Source organism: Triturus cristatus, chromosome 1_1, assembly GCF_964204655.1.
Source record: "Triturus cristatus chromosome 1_1, aTriCri1.1, whole genome shotgun sequence".
NCBI lineage: Eukaryota > Metazoa > Chordata > Amphibia > Caudata > Salamandridae > Triturus > Triturus cristatus.
Window position 1 is genome coordinate 556,745,424 of NC_140579.1, and position 17,006 is coordinate 556,762,429.

The 17,006-nt window shown below is 42.6% G+C and overlaps 1 protein-coding gene and 1 long non-coding RNA gene across 4 annotated transcripts in view; one reads left to right on the plus strand and one right to left on the minus strand.

Annotated features, from left to right (window-relative positions):
* Nucleotides 1-17,006, minus strand: part of ELAPOR1 (endosome-lysosome associated apoptosis and autophagy regulator 1) — an 850,357-nt gene that overhangs the window by 445,546 nt on the left and 387,805 nt on the right. For all 3 annotated transcript variants that reach the window (XM_085643413.1, XM_085643411.1, XM_085643414.1), the window contains exon 3: nt 3,685-3,877. In XM_085643413.1, coding sequence (XP_085499539.1) covers nt 3,685-3,877 — 193 coding nt within the window. The remainder of the gene's footprint in view (nt 1-3,684; nt 3,878-17,006) is intronic.
* The window catches only part of LOC146870610 (uncharacterized), a 367,507-nt gene that overhangs the window by 232,863 nt on the left and 117,638 nt on the right, over nt 1-17,006 (plus strand). The window lies entirely within an intron of this gene.

Below are 17,006 nucleotides of genomic sequence, written 5' to 3' on the forward strand. Positions count from 1 at the left end.
TAATGGGCTTTGTTGTTTTTTCACCCCTTCTTAGAGCTCCTGTTCCCCACTCTGCCTACTGCTGGAAGAATTAGCCCCCCTGAAATGTTTTCTTAGTCCCCCCCCCCCCCCGAAATTTGACTCTAGTTGCGCCTCTGTGCTGTTATTGTATCTATATGTATACCGAACATTCATGGCATGTAAATAATCTAATTTAATATGCGCCCTTGGTCGATGAACAATTATGCGCTGCAACTACACACACCTCTTGCACCATGCCTGGCTTGTGCACACAAGCTGGGTAAGGACACCCTCCCAACGCTCGCCACACAAACACGCCACAAAAACACATGTGCAACTGCACAAACTCCGCCAGTGTTTCTTCACAGACCTGTAAAGTTGCATCGAGGGACCTGTAAAGAGCCGAGGGAACGACTAAACTGGCAACTTAAAAACACCCATCACAAAGTGAAAAGATTCGAGCACGGCAGCACTGCATAATTTGCTAGTATCTTGCCGTTTTTACATATAAATACAGACAAAGGAAAAAGATTTCCATGTAAAAATCAGTTTAAACGGAAAACCTTGAGCCCTAGTCACAACATATACGGTTCAAGTACATACACTAGTCAGAGTAAGGGAACATTCTACACACAGACACAGTCCATGCACCAGAACTCTCAGCCAGGGCGGGGGTGGACAAAATACTACACATAGTGACTGCTTTTAGACCCGACCATCGTACATCGAGCCCTGTGTAAGCCAAACTACTCTCTGCGGAAGTGTTCCCAGAGGCAATGTGCGCTGGTGGAACCCAGGGATCTATATCAACGGATGTACCTACTTTATGACACAGACCGTTCCTAAAAGACGATAGGTATCCGCATGTTTGTATCTATTGCCACACTCTCTGCAACAAGCTACGCTTTTGTACAGCACACTGACGGACCGTGTTTAGAGTTCATATCCAAAACACACGAACTACAGTAACACCTCCCATAGAGGACAAGTTACAACAAACACAGAAGGAAGGCCTTGGCCAGAAACTCATTAGATCTCCCTGATGAGAGGACCCCAGAACAATTCCTAGTGGACTTCATTTATCTTGGATTTGTTACTTGCTTACAATGTAATCAGCGGTAATCCAACTGTATCTGTACTTCTATCGAATGTTGCAGACAATGAATCACCTAAATGCTGGACATCATGGAGATCGCGACTGGGCAGCAGATAAGATGTTTGTTCATACATCAACAGAAATACATTTAGCCCTTCTTAAAGTAGTTACAGCCCTTGATGCACAATGTCCGCTGCAAGGTGGAGGAGAACTCCAAGCACGTCAGAGACATTGATTTTGGGGAGTTATGGGATTTCCCTGTGAAAAAGAAAAAAAATATGCTGACGAGTTAATATTGGCGCCAGTCAGTGGTGTAATGTCCATCATTAAACAGTTTCCCTTAAAGTGCTCCTGCTGTGTTGGCGAAATCACTTTCATCTAAAGATTCTCACCCAACTTGTTGGACATTTAAATGTGACAGGTGGTTTGCTGAGGGCAGCCGGTGACAGGTCTCCATCTGTACATCTGCTCGGTGACCCATCCATGCTTAATTGAGCCCTACAGTGTTAAAGTGTCCATTCTATGACTATGTCAAACAGCATGTTTAATAGAAGGATTACATTAACCCTTTCCATTTTTAGACATTCCCTGATGCCAAAGAAGTTTGCTCGCAGGGTCAGTTCACTGCATTTTGCAATTTGAAACCATTGACTCAAGGGTACCTGTCTGAAGACTCACTAATTGCTCAAGTGCATAGCTGTGGAATGCCAATTCATAGCTAACATATATAGGCTGTTGCTAGTTAAAGCATATTTTAAAGTCCAAATTAGATCACTTTCAGGTGGTTGTGTTTTCAGAGGTTTAAGCACATTCTGGCAGGCGGGTCATGGAGCCTTTGGGAATCCACTGTATATGATGTTACAATAGTGAATCCCTCCCATTATTAGGGTTTCCTTCCGTTCCATCCAGTGGTCAGTTTAAAGAAGCGTAGTCTTCGAAGCAGAGTTGCAGGTTTACACCCTTAACCTGTTGATTTTTAATGGGAATAAGAAGTCACTTTTGAAAAGCATTCCCAGGTTTATCGCCCAGTCGCATGGCAATGTGTTTGGATCTGCATCTTCCATAACCAAGAGCTACGTCTTGACAGTTTTCACTCAGACAGAGACATGATCAAGATATGTGCTGAGGTTTACTTTTATCCCTGGCTCATCTTCAAACTGGAAGTGGAATTAGGCATCAAACATACACATTTAGATGTACAGCTGGTGTAGATGTTAAACAGCAGGTAAGAGATGGACCTGCATGGCACACAGCATGCCACCAGACATGTGGATCATTCTACATCCCCACCAACTGAGGAGAAATGAGGGCATCTACATCATGGTCCACACAGATAGCCTTTCCAGTAGGATACTATTCCCCATGGCATCGCTGCTGCTCGAGGAATGAAGAATTATGGCTGCTTTCTTGCCTTCCTCTAGAGAGCGGAGGGTTGTTCCTCTATGATGCTGGCTATGGCAGCTTCAGCCTGTCCTTTAAGCCTCAAAACCGACTGATTATCATGAAAGACATTGATACATTCTGCACACCACCCCTGTAGCCCAATAGTTACTTCTCTCTTCAGAAAGGTACCGGACAGATGTGAGATTAGCTGGCAGTTCATCCGAATCTTGTATCTGCCAATGGTTTCTGATAAATTATATTGATATACAACAAGGGGAGTGGAAAACACAATCTGGGCGTTTTCACATATTCATAATACTATAGCAGTGGGCATGATAATATTGCGCGACTATGAGGAAGAAAAAAATAAAACAAGTGAGTTAAACATGGACAAAGTACCATTGAGGGGAGCAGTAGACAAGCAGCGGACAGTAGTGTAGGAAGGTGTGATGAGAAGGCTGGAGAGAAGGTGACAGTGAGGCAAAGTGCACAAGAACAGCTAGGAAATACTGGAGTTTGGCAGTGAGGGTGCGGGTGGGTGATGTACACAACAGGATGTCACAAAAAGAGGATATTTGGAGCAGCATTGACTGAAAGAGGAAGGAAGATGGGCAAAGCACAAAGGTGGGCTGGAATGGGATGAAGAATGGGCTGGCCCGAAAAGACAAAGCAGTAGATGGAGGACGCGTCTCTGACTCACAGACATGTAGAGGCGAAGAGGAGTTTCAAACATTTCAAAGAGAATGATCACTATAAGCCTCGTCTGACAGGGGTTTTGCTTAGATCCATAGATATAGCACTCCATTTGGGACAGATCTCATTTCCTGAATGTAGTTAATTCAATGCTCATTAAGTGTTGTCTTATATTTCACCAGGGCTCTTCATGCTTTAGAACCACTATCTCATAAAGCATAGCAGGTTTGAATTGTTTACCCATTGCAAGATCTTTAATGGCTCACATGGCTACACTCAATCTAACATGATGTACCCAGACTTCATACAACAAGTTGTTCCAGGAGCCCAGGAGGAATATAGCAAAGAAAAAAGCAGAGAAGAGATATAACAAGATTAAAGAGCAGGCACCCTAGAGGTGGACTGGCAGAGAATTGTCCCCACAGGCTAGGCCATCTGAAAAACCAGTAAGTATGTGGCAGCCAGGTAAGGATGTGCACAACCCAAGTGCCACATGCCAGCAGGGCACTTACGTGCTACAGTTCTCCATGTTCTCCGAGAAGCTGTCTTCCGCCTCATATTTGTTTGCTACGTTTTCAAATCCGTGAGGCAGCTCATCCCACTCATCGAAGCGTACACCTGTGCCCAGCGAGTAGGTACCCTCAGCACAAGGCGTGCATGACTGATTCTTCATATCCAGAAACTCACCAGCCTTGCAAGAGAATGCTGCAGAGAAGCAAAATCCAACAATGAGAACAAAGCCGTGGGATCACAAAATACAGGGTCAATCATTCAACGATGAGCTCCTGCACACGCATCTCTTTATCACAGACATCAGAGCAGGGCTTCTAAGCCCAATGCACTAAGACATTTCATAGAAAGAAGCAGCTGCTTTGAAAAAGTATCCAGCAACAATGAGTGTATCAGCATTGATGTAAAAAGACCAGGAAGCAAAGACTAGAGTCTTTCCAGCACTGGGCCTAACCTCGGGCAAAGACCCACAGATTGATGCTTACTTTTCTCTGAAATTGCCATTTCCTTCTAGGAGGAAGGGTCATTCCACGTTGGTCAGATTTATCAGGAATTGAAACTTTCCAAAGGGAAGTCCTGTTACCATTCCTTGCTTTGTTTCTCTTGAGAAAATTGCACCTGTCAATTCCAAGTTTTACAGGTCAGAATAAAGGATAGCATGCAGGATCGGTTTCACCCTTTGTAAACCCATCTACCCTATATTTCAGATCTGCTTTCACATCCAAATTGCATCAGGAAACACACTGACTTGGTGTGAAATTTGCACCCAACCTGGAATACGCAGTCCAGGTAAAGATACTCGGAATGAGGAGCTCAGTTCACAGCAGCTCTGTTATGAGAGGAGTGAGCTTCACCACATCTGACAAACTGAGTGCCTGTGCTATTCGGATACAAAGAGGCCCTCAGTACTTTGTCCGAGGCATGTTCTTCACATAAGATCAAACTTCGGGACTTTGCTAAAGAAACTACAACTCACAGCTCCCTCCCCCCCTCCTCCCACCGATGACCTCACACCGGTTGTCATTCAGGAGAAAAAGGCGGTAAATACATCTTACGAGTTTTGCTGTAAATGGTCAGGACAGATCTGATTTCGCATAAATGTTCCCATTCTTACATAATAAGGAACAATTTCACTTTTCAAATATCAAATATGGATTTATGTTTGAGGCAAAATACGCCTGGCCCATTGTTTATTAGATATCTAACCATTGTGCAAAAGCAGTTCGGTCTATTTCATTAAAAACATTTATTGTAATAATGTTTAATCACGGCTTATTTTTTTTAAAATTCGTGTTAAATTGTGGAAACCGTTGTACTTTTAAACATGTGAAATATACATTTTGTTTAATATCAAACAAAAAATCATCTGTTAATGATAACAAGACAGAAGGTTGGGGGTTGACGTACACTCTACACCTATGGGAAGTGATGCCAACATATTGACTATAAAAATATCAACCTGCCACAATATCGACTTGCACAATATTGTGAATGTATGTAGAGGTGGTGAGAGAATAGCACATCCATACTCCCTTGTGTATGCTTACCATGACAATACTGTGCAAGTTAATATTTTTGTGTGCATATTTGTTGCAGGTCAGTATTTTTATAGTTCGACATTTGTACACACAACCCCTAAAAACGGATTCAACCTCATCTAAATATTAAAGAAAATGCATTGCTCTTCAATAAATCACAATGTGGGATTCATTGGGAGGACAAGTTATGTCAAAGCAAACCGTACAATAGAGAACTTATTAGTGGAATAAATCCACATAGAGAAGACACAGGGAGACGGAGGATGTAGAGAAATATATTTGAGAATGTTCAACACATGATGGACATATTACGTCATATGTACATATCATATGGACGAGAAGCACTGCGTGACAATTAATGGCAATGTAACCAACAAAATACTGTGCACAAGTGCTCGTGAAAATTGTGACGGCGCAAGTGACACATGAAGTGGTATGTACAATTAACTGGGTTCCCCGCCCTTTACCAATCCAACCGTTCACGGACCTCCCCTATTTCCCCAAGGCTGTGCCCTGCTGGTTGAGTCTAGTCTTCCGGTCACCCGCAACACTGCCCCAAGTATGTGTAACCAGTCCTAATGATGGCCTAGATTGTTACAGGCCGAAACGCCGTCGACTTCAACAGCGTTACTTTTGGCGCCCTTTTGACCATGGGCATTTGCTCTACTGTTCCTTAAAAATTCCAACATTAATTGTGTGAATGCTCTAACTCCGCCAGATTTAATGTACCATTGTTCTTTCTGTTGCGACTTTTTCACCGCTGTACATACCACTTCATGTGTCACTTGCGCCGTCACAATTTTCACAAGCACTTGTGCACAGTATTTTGTTGGTTACATTGCCATTAATTGTCACGCAGTGCTTCTCGTCCATATGATATGTACATATGACGTAATATGTCCATCATGTGTTGAACATTCTCAAATATATTTCTCTACATCCTCCGTCTCCCTGTGTCTTCCCTATGTGGATTTATTCCTCTAATAAGTTCTCTATTGTACGGTTTGCTTTGACATAACTTGTCCTCCCAATGAATCCCACATTGAGACATTGTTGTTTGATATAATGTACCGCCCCAGTCTCACTGTGGCGTATGGGCTACCTCCTGTTGTCTGATACCATCTTCAATAAATCACATCAAAATAACGCTTGGGCGGTGGATCTGTATTTTCTAGTTTTAATCCAAAATGTTTGGGCTAATGCTTTTGTTAACTCCTGTCAAACTCACGTGTTTCCCCAATACATTTCGAGCCACTTTAGGCTTTCTAACAGGAGAAAATTCACTGAATTTCAAAAATGTGTAGCACTGGAAGATAAACCAGTAAATCAACCAATCAAAAGTTACTAAGTGCAGTGCCAGCTGTGCGAGGGAGGGTGCAGAGGAAGCACTTTTAAATTATGGCATATGTACAAACCTATCTTGAGAAACGTGAATCTGAACCATAATACCGACATTGTGGGGTGACCACCATGGCGCTGCTTTTCACATTTCAGCAACAGGGGACCTTCATTATCGAGAGCAGTGATAAAAGTATTACCTTCTGATACAACAGCTTTGAAATTCCATGGAACGAGGTTAATTTGCTTTTTCTATGATGTAGTGGTTAACATCTTTGGTTTTGGTACCCCTCGGAGCCTGGTTCGGATAAGGAGTTAATTTCACAGCACAAAGTAAGTGCTTTGCTGAAATGCTCATACCTGAAAAGCTAATTATGATAAGACAATAAAATCGCACAATAACCTTATATAAAGTAGGCTAATGGAAGCAGAACTTTGGAAGTAACAGGTGAAGTCCCTGCAGACTCCTTGCTTTTTGCTTCCATCTCCAGTTTGATCCGGACTCTTTCCTGCCCGCGCAGAGAGGCAATTGCGACTGCTATATGTGAATATACCAACTGTGGTTACAGGTATTATAGCAGTAACCATCCCAAAGTATAACTTGTTATCCCCCAACGTTTGCTGCAAAGACATACATACATACATACATATATAATCGACTGACAACAAGCAAATGTCACACACACAGTAATGCATGCAGGCATTCCATATGGTACAATTCCTCAGGAGTACCAAAAATGGATAATCATTGCCGAAGGGAACTTGTTTAGTAGTGGTATTTTATAGAAAAGGGGCAAGGCAAACTTTGCTAATTTGATCCAACCACGCATGGTTCTGTTTTAGAGCTGGCAATGATGCTTGGGACAAGAGGACAGTTCATGCTCCGTGGGACAATTCGACCAGCCTTGATAACCTCAGAGATGTGAGTAGCTCCAGAGGAGGTTTTCTGGCAGGGCTCAGGGAACAGGAAATTTATTGTTGACTTGTCAGGTGAGGAACAATTGAAGCACATGATAAACAGCGTTGAGCAAGAAGAAGCAGGATGAGCCGCTGTCACCAACTGATGACAAATAATTTTTTTGACCGATTAACTGCTCAATGGAATAATGGTGGCCATGGCCCCTTCTACGTACCTCCTTTGTAAGAAGGTCACGCAGTATCCTTCCACTTCCAGAATCCATGTTTGATTTATGAATGTACTCCCTTTGATGACACCTTGCTTCTCTTCCTGTGGAATGAATTTCTGGTCATTCTGTTTGTACTCGAATCAGTGCACTGGCTCATAGGGTAGGGCAGACCGGATACAGTGAGACCCATTAAGAGGACTATGCAGATAAGGAAAGAAGTAATTGGGAAGATGTATAAACGCAGATTAAAGAGCCTGAGATCCCCAGGTGAAGAGGTAGCACTCTTAAAGGGTTTAAAGCCCAAATCAAGCAATTAAGTTATTTAAACAGTTCTACTTTTTAGTCGTGTAGGTGGAACAGCAAAACAATGCCGAGCCATACAATGTATGAAAGCCAAGACGTACAAAGTAGCTTACATGGCTACTCTATTCCCCCATTAAATACCTGAACTGAGGAAAGGGGTTACATCTGCATTGTTCTTTCACCAGTCAACTAAATCATACCTTATGTAAGCTACTTTTGTACAAAATGAATCACTAGCAGCCGCATTAATAGTTGATGCCACCAACTTTAAAGAGCAATTCACTCAGATGAAGCAAGGCCAAAAGAAAAAAAAAATATCTCCAAACACTCTATATCTGCTTAATGTGTAATAAAATGAGTGCTGGTGCACAAAGCTCTGCTCAGAAGCTGCGGCTAGCACTATTAAATGTCAGAGTGCTGAATACTATGGCTGCATAGACTTGAATCCACCTCACGTCTCTTTAATCCACTACCAGTCACTCCCTGCCCCTTTATCTCACTCTTGCTGGTTCCTGCTTTCTCCCTTTGTGATGGGTTTTCGTCTGTTCTTACTCTTTTTTTCCCCTTTTTGAATAGTCCCTCTTTGTCTCTATCAATGCCTGATGAGGAAAAACAAGCTCCAGTCCTCAAAAATGAGTGCTGTTGGCCACCACCGGCAACCACCAGCTCAAACTAAACATTTCTCAAATCTCGTACATTACTTTTCTTCAGGTGTCACATTTTTAGTACCTATAATCTTGGATACAAGAGCAGAAGTTCTGATGCCCTCACTTTAAAACTAGTACAGTGCTTACCAGAGACAGAAGACCTCGATCATCTATTGTCACCAAATCTGTTTTTGGCAGAGGCATATTTTAAGAGTTTAATATAAATTTGCAGAGTGGTATAGGTACAAAGAAGGCATACAAGGAGAGTATGTTTTAATAGAAGGGAGCTTGTAAGGGAGTGTCTGGCAGATGGGTGAGAAACTACATGCAGAAAGTTATGATGTTAAATAGTGTTATATTCTGTACGTCTGCCACAGTGGAGGCGGTACTCTCACCATCAGTACTCAAATAACGGATACTATTCCATTCTCTAGCTTGGTCAAGCCAAAGGATGCTGAGCTGCTCAAGAGAAGAAAAGACACAGATATTGCCTTCGTATTTCCTGTGTGAGCGCAACAAATAGGTAAAACCTGACATGGTATTCCACTGGAAGAAAGAACCTCAACTTTTGAGATGATGCTGCATTATTGAGATAGAAGACATCTCTTCTGTTGTGGCAGGACTGCAGAGCGTACAGGTGACTCAGAGTCAAAGCTACCTTTGTGAAAGCCAGGCCAGCTCTGGGAATTATTGTAAATGAGAGCTCCGAGTCAACACTATCTGGTTCCACGTCACTGTAGGTTCAAGCATTTCCAGATAGCCTTGCAGGTCGTGGTATTTCTGGTTCACAGAGTCTGATATAGTTGTATATTTTTCGTCAAAGTGCCAAATTGTAATGCTAGATATAAGGAACCTCCACATCTGAGGATCTGGGCCCCAAGCCTAGCCTACTTGTCTAAGTCTTAGATAGGCTTCAGGGTCTGCTGAAAAAGTTAAAATGAAACTAGCTTCTGTATGATCAGCAATTTGACATTTCAGTTTTCAAAGAACGATGAATCTATAGCATCCTCCCCTAGACTCTACTACAATCCCTCTGACATGCATAGCTTTGAACAGGAAATGTATACATTGACTTTAATCTGAGCCTCCTATGTAGCCCCCCTCACTTCCCATCTTTAATCTACAGTATGTGAACACTCCAAGTAATGTATTCAACACTTGAGTTTTTTTCATAGGATATAGGGGGGCCAAACCACTAAACATTCACTTACAGGAATCTCTGTATATTTACCCCTATTAAACTACAAACAACTGTTATATGGGACACAAGTTAAATTCCAAAACATATGGAAGCTGCTGTTTTTTGGGGACTGCTTTTTATAACCTCTAATCTCAAACCTTAATTAGTGTCCTTTTAAGACCCTTTCGAAGCAGGTCACTCAGATGCATTTCCTCTCTGACAGATAAGATCTCTCAAGGACTGGATGCAACAGTTGTACCCCCTTCTCTCGGTGAAGCTGCCAGAAGTAAGTGGGGCTTCATCCTATAGGCACTGTGTGGTGTAACACTTCTGAATATCGTATAGTAGCAACCGCTGTCACTTTGAGGGGTCACTTATTGGAGGAAAAATCCAAGCAGCATCAAAAAACACAGGTAACATCAAAGGTTGAGAATTGCAGAGGAACGTGACACCCACAAATCTCGAACCGGTGTAAGTGAGGGCCAGATCCAACAGAACAGAAGACCACAAGGAACAGAAGATGAGATACAGAACCTAGGAAAACTCTTTGAATAAAAATGAGTGACTCGGGACAAAGAACCCATAGACATAAAGTAATCCGAGCACTTGCTATGCATGGCACTGATGGATCCAGCTCCTTACATGGTGAGAAACAATAAGTGAGAGGAAGGTGACAGCGGCTAATAGTAGAGGTATCACAGTTGGTGGTTTGGGCAGAACAAAATGTTTCACTTCCTGTTCTGGTAGAAGACGAAACAAGAGACTGGAAAGGGTGCCATCTTGAGCAAGACCTGGTGACTCTTAGAAGGATCAGGAATGGTGTCAGAGCGCGAGGTAAGACTGATTGTTAACAAGACTATGATTGCTCATTTTTTTTTGGAGGGGGTTTATATAGCACAAACTCGACCCGATGGTATCAGAGCGCTTTATACGAGCACCAGTTACATTCATTACACGAGACCCCATTCATTTTGTTAGCCAGGGGGAGATTACGTGATTTGCCCAGAATCACAGGATGTTGGGTCTCCCTGTTGAGACTCGAACCCGGTTCCGCAGCTTCGAGGTTGACCGTTCTAGCCGTTAGGCCACATCCTCTTTCATCCCCATTGGCATCCCACTCCAGTAAGCCACGCTGGTGGAATCACAGGGCCCTCTTTTCTCAGAGGTTGTGCAGATGAGGAGGCAAGGCACTACCAGCCCTCAACTCGGACGTAACAGTTATGCCTTGGAGAGGATGTACGGCACAACAGTATATAACAAATTAAATTAATGGTTTACATGACTTGTTGTATGGGGTATGTCTCAAAATAATGTTATTTGTTGCTATTGCATTAATTAATGAATACCATGTATCATCAAGTTATTTCATTAATAACACTGCAAAAGTAAAGTATTGTTATGTTTTAGGACCTGCATGGTATAACCTCCCTGTGGGGTTTGGGGCAAATATGGGTATTTTTTTTTATATGTTATTGTCCTTATGAAATTCCCAAGGTAACAGACACCTTCAGGGCACAAGGACACTACATCAAAAGCAAATTAATAGTAACATCTTCCTCAATCAAGAGATAATTAGTAAAAAAACTGAGATCTGGTTAATTAAATTAATCAGTATGTCAGCAGATTTTGTTCAACAATCTATTGAAGGAAGAGAAAGAAGTATCCGTCGAAGACTCTTAGGAAGGCCACTGCACCAGTTCGATCCAAGAATTCCCTGAGACCTCTCTTCTATTTGCTCCTCCATGTAGTTCACGAGCTGGAGGTCAAGTGATCTCAGGCAGTGTGAAGAAATGTACTTAAAAGTACTTTGGATTTCTTTCTTAATGAGCAACAAGTTTACTTTATTTCCTGCATCTGACAGATGGCCACATTTTTAAGCCCCTGGACAAATTGAATAGCTCAGTTTTGAAGAGCCTGTAGCCTGAGAGCAGTGTAGGTACACAGTAATACACACATCAGGCCCTGTCTTTGTTTTGCAAGTCATTATGGTATTCTCTCTTATGTACTTTTAACATTTGTTGCGACTGTGTTTTCTCTCAAGCAGGAGCTGCTCCTACTTATTACTAAGAGTGGGATAATCTGGATGGTCCCACGGGAGTCTAGGTTGACTGCGAATAATTCAGTCATGCTGGGAGTGGGTAGAGATTTGTTGAAGTAATCTGATTGGCCTCCTTGGTGTACGCTATACAGTGGGTCAATCCACCATTTCCTTTCCTCGAAATACCAAGGTGAATCATGTATCATCTGAAAGAAGTAATTAATTGCTTTTGAGACCTATCTTGGAACCAAAGCTGCTTCGAGATTCAGACCACATAGGACGAAAAGATATCTCCTGCTCCACGGAAGAGCCATCATAAAGCATTTACCTGAACGGCTGTTGTAAGATGGTGAAGCATGCAATGAATATCAACAAGTGTTACAGAAACCAGAAGTGAAGTTTTATGTTCAGCTTAGGGCTGAAGCATACGTTTTTTTCAGATTACTCAAAGAACTGAAGAGGATGTAGACATGTAGATAACTGCATTGTGCATGCTGGTGGCAGATTGTCAATTCTAAGATTTTTCAGATCAGTTGGTTTGTTCACAGTTCATAATCCATTGCATTGACAAAGGTACCCAACAGAAGCTGCTGCAGATTGGAAACTCTAAATTGGATGAGACCATAACGTTTTCCAAAAGTATACACACCTCTCAAAGGTCGGTGAGTGAGTTGGATGACAGGCATGCAGAGGCTGTGTGTGCAGTTCAGTGTAAGAGTGAAGTTGCATAGAAGGACAACCGGAGTGATGCTAAGGGTTTCAAACAACAGATAAATGCTTGCTTCAGATGTGGATTCAAGGTACTCAGTAAAGGTGGGAGACTAAGGGTCCAATTTAAAAATTGGGGGAGAGGGTATTCCGTCACAACGGTGACAGAGTACCCTCTATGCCAAACCAAAGGTCTGCCTGCCTAGTTTTATAGTCAGGCATACCTTCAATATGTCCATAGCACTACCACATAAACCTCTAACGGCCCAACAGAGTAAAGGCCATCAGATGTTTTGCCATTTGTCCACCTACCCTATGTAGAGCAGGTGAACAAATACAAAGTTTTCACTGTCCGCCACTGTAAGAGGCAGTGAAACTCCAAAATGACCCAATGCCATGGGGGAAAAGTCACATAGTAAGGAGGTCATTGTTTTTTTTTATTTTCAAAAACAAAATCCTATTTTGGGATTTTGCTTTAGAAAATAAAAAAAATGTTGAACGTTTGATGCACAAATCAGTTATGTTGATGGAGCCATCCATCAATCTTTCATTGAATTTACAGGGACCGACATGACGGTGTTTCCTGGAAATGCAAAAGATGTATGCTTGGCCGGCGGACATCTCTAATTTTGGTGGGTGGAGCATCCTTGTCATAGCGGGAGAAAAGTATACTCCACCATGGCTACTGTACATATTCCAGAGTCCAAATCAGGCATTTGTCCTGCCAAGAACGAGTCTTGCAGAATGTGCAGCAAAGTGGGGCATATAGCTAAGGTATGGCATGGTGTGAAGCATGGAAACTATAGGGTGACAAGTGGGTCTGATGTGCCAGTGGATTCAGATGGCATCTAGCAGGCTTGGTAAGGTCTATGTGAGATGGTACTCATGTGGTTGATGATGATGTGAAGTAGCAATCCTCTTGGGTGTGTTGACCCTAAAGTCAATGTCAAGGTGGGTTATAAGGCACTGCACTTGCTGGTTGATTCTGGGGCCAGGATTACCATGATCATCCAAGACCTGCTCCATCAGACGTGTGATGATACTTCTGCGGAGCCACCCACTTGGGCTCCTTTTTGTTTGAAGGGTGAAAAACGATCTCATGTTTTTTTTTTAGAAAACATCTTGGAATTTAAATGGAGGAGAATCCAAGGGAAAATATATGTGGCAATGTACGACCTCACTATTCTTGGGTGGTCCGACTTGGTCCTGAGACAAGGGGCAAAACAGCAAGTTATGGTCATCATGAGTGAAGGTTTTGTGGAAGAGGTTCTGAGCAAATGTCCAGGGGTGGTCTCTTGTGGCCATGGCAAGATCAATCGCTTTAGACACAGAATCATGGTTAAAGGTTGGACTTTGCCTGTGCAGCATAAAATGAGAGGGGTTATATTTAACCTCAGACTGGACCTTGAAAAAGAACTGTCTGCGATGCGGGTCAGAGGTGTAATAGACCCAGCACAGTTATTGTGTCTGTACTCACCTTTAAACATGGTTGGATTGGCATATTTAATGTGTCTATACATCCTTCGTATTTGGTACAAAGTGTACCCAGGGCTGTCAAATTACATGCCACTAATGGACTACTGCACTTATTGCTCCATCAACTCCAATGGCAGTGAAAGCATGGCTTCAGGAGTACCACTGTAGCTTGACTGCAGCAGTGTAAAAAACTACAACTTGACTTGTCAAAATGAATCCTTTTGACAGGTCAAAACACCCCTTTTAAATATTAATAAGTCACCCCTGTATAGACCTTATAGCCCACAAGGAAGGCTGCATGGTATGTAAAAGTGGGCCATGTAGAACATTAATATTACCATGTCCCTATAGTGATAAGGCCCTAAAAGCTTTGTTCACTGTGGCAGGCCTAACTATCCTATGTAGAAAGCCAGACTATAGATTAAAAAACTAATACTGTGCCTCAGGAATGGGACCAGCGAGAAAACTAATTAAATAGCTATATTTAGTAGCTATTAAAAATCCAATTCAATAATGGTGAAGTTGGAATTTTTAATAACTATGAAGAAATAATAACTTTTAGAAAGCTACCTTTTCCCTGCCTGATGTTCCTGGAGAGTAATTTGCATTGGCTCTCCATCTTCTCACAGCCAGTGAGTAGCCTTGAATAGGTGACAAAAATGTATGAAATGCCTCCTTGGAGCAAACAATAGGCTATTCTGGATGTGAAGAAATTACTCCTCTGAACTCAACAGAATTTGCAGAGTAGGGGCTGTGGGCATTCTTTTTGACACAGCAATGTGAAATCCCGTTGAGTGTCAAATCCTGGCTGACAGGTCTGCTGGGTTCACATATAACACTTGGGATGCACTTGCAAGGATGAGGAAAGGATGCCAGGACAATATTTTTGTGTATCCACTGTCTGGTTGCTGGAGGACCCTCCTTTTGTCCTACCAGACTCTCTCTGGGTTTTTTGTGAGCTCAGTACCTGCTACAAATGCCAAAATTAGTACTAGATATAATAGGCCACTAGGATTACATAGTACGCTCCCCCCCACACACACACAGCCCTAACAGCCCAAGTTTAGTGTGGCCAAGGACTTTCATCATCTTGGATTTGCCCGGACACGTTGCATTTTGGGCCTGTTTGTAGCAAGGCAAAAACAGGAACTACTGCAAAAGTGGTATGTGAGGGCCTGGGAACTTTTACCCCATTGGTTAGGGAATGTCCCGGAATCACTCCCAACCACCAGCTTGTGCCAGACATACATTTTGCATCTCTAGGCATCCACTTCAGAACACTTCCTGGACCTGTAGAAGATAAGAAGAGGACTGGACCTGCTGTCTGTGACCTGAAGACAAAGAAGTGGACTCCAAGACCATGTGTGGCTAGGGGGAGACAGCAAGCGGCAAGAGGCCTTTTCTGAAAGTACCCACCTAGACAGTAGCAACTGGACCTGGAATGAACCCAGCTGTTGGCCTCTACCAGACTCTGTTTGAGTCTCGAAGTGCCTCGCCTGAGATCCTGGGGGGCTTTAGAAGTGTACTCTTTTGGGGGATTGGAACTTAAAAGACTAAGGACCTCATTAAGTGTTCAGCGGATAAGTTACTCCATTACAAACGTGACAGATATCCCATCTGCCGTATTACAGGTGCATTATATCCAATGGCATTTGCAATACGGTGGACAGGATGTCTGTTATGTTTGTGACGGAGTAATCCGTCCACCAAACTCTGAATCAGGTACTATGTCAGAAGACAAAATCTTTGACCAGAATGAACTTGGTTGTGTATCTAACCCACGCTAACTTGTGGTCAGCCTCACATTTTGCCTAGGTCCTGGTCTATCAAGACCATTGAATATCATTGGTACTTGTACTTTTTGATGCTATCTCTACTTAAAACTTAAAAAATTCATAGCTCTGGTACCCTTATTGGAATTTTGTCATTTTGCTTATTAAATTCAACTCTATTTTCTAATAAGGTTTAGGAATTTTATTCTTTTGCATTTTGACTTTATTACTGTTTTGATATTGCATAAATACTTTACACATTGCCCTAAGTTAAGTCTGTCTGCTCTTTGGCTTACCCTGAGAGACGAGTTGTGATTATTCCTTGAAGTCAGCAGTTGCCCATCCCAAATAATAACTACATTTTTTACAATGGGTTAGTCAGTTCAGAGGTGAAGAGATTTCTGGTGTCCGATTGAGTAAAACATCTTAAGAATTCTCTTTACTACCATCAAACCAAAGGTTAGTGGAGATGGTGACTAGGGTGTTGGGTGCGTGCCTCCAGTTGTGGCTATGTAGTGCCAAATACTATGAGGTCAATGTTGTGGTTTTACCGCCCCCCCTCACATTCCACCACAGGGTTTTCCCTTTTGAACTGTTGTGGGACAGAAACCCTTCCACCGAATTTTGCTCGGCCTGATTGGCCAAGGGGGTGAAGCAAGGCGCTTCAATTGGTGAAGTGTCAAAGGAAGTTTGGTGACCTAGTTGTGGTTGATAGAGCGTGTGGAAATGCTGTCAGAGTGAGAGGTCAACATTGGTGGAGTGATGAGAATTTTTTTACAGTGGAGCGAGAGAATGATCAAATTGGTCCACTACAGAGGGTGGGTCTGTTGTTGGTGAGTCTTTTCCGGTATACGGACAGCAGTCTGGAGAGGCTTCTCTGGATCCCTGGAGTTTCAGGGAGAGAACGGTACCTCCTTGATATAGGTAAAGGAACACCTTAGTTCAGTGTTAGTGTTGCTGTATTGATTAGTTGTGGTTTTGTGTAGTGTGTCTGGTGTCTTGCATGCTGTTTTTGTGTTTCGTCAGTCTGTGCTACAGTTATAATCTGATACGGATGTAAAGGAGCCATGCATCCAACAACTCGTTGCCAGGCAAGGTCCATTAGCCCAGAGAGCCTCGTAACCAAGGCTTGGCCACTAATGACTTAGAAATGACCCCAACTAAAGTAAGAGTAGCAAGTTAGCCTAAAGTGTGCGG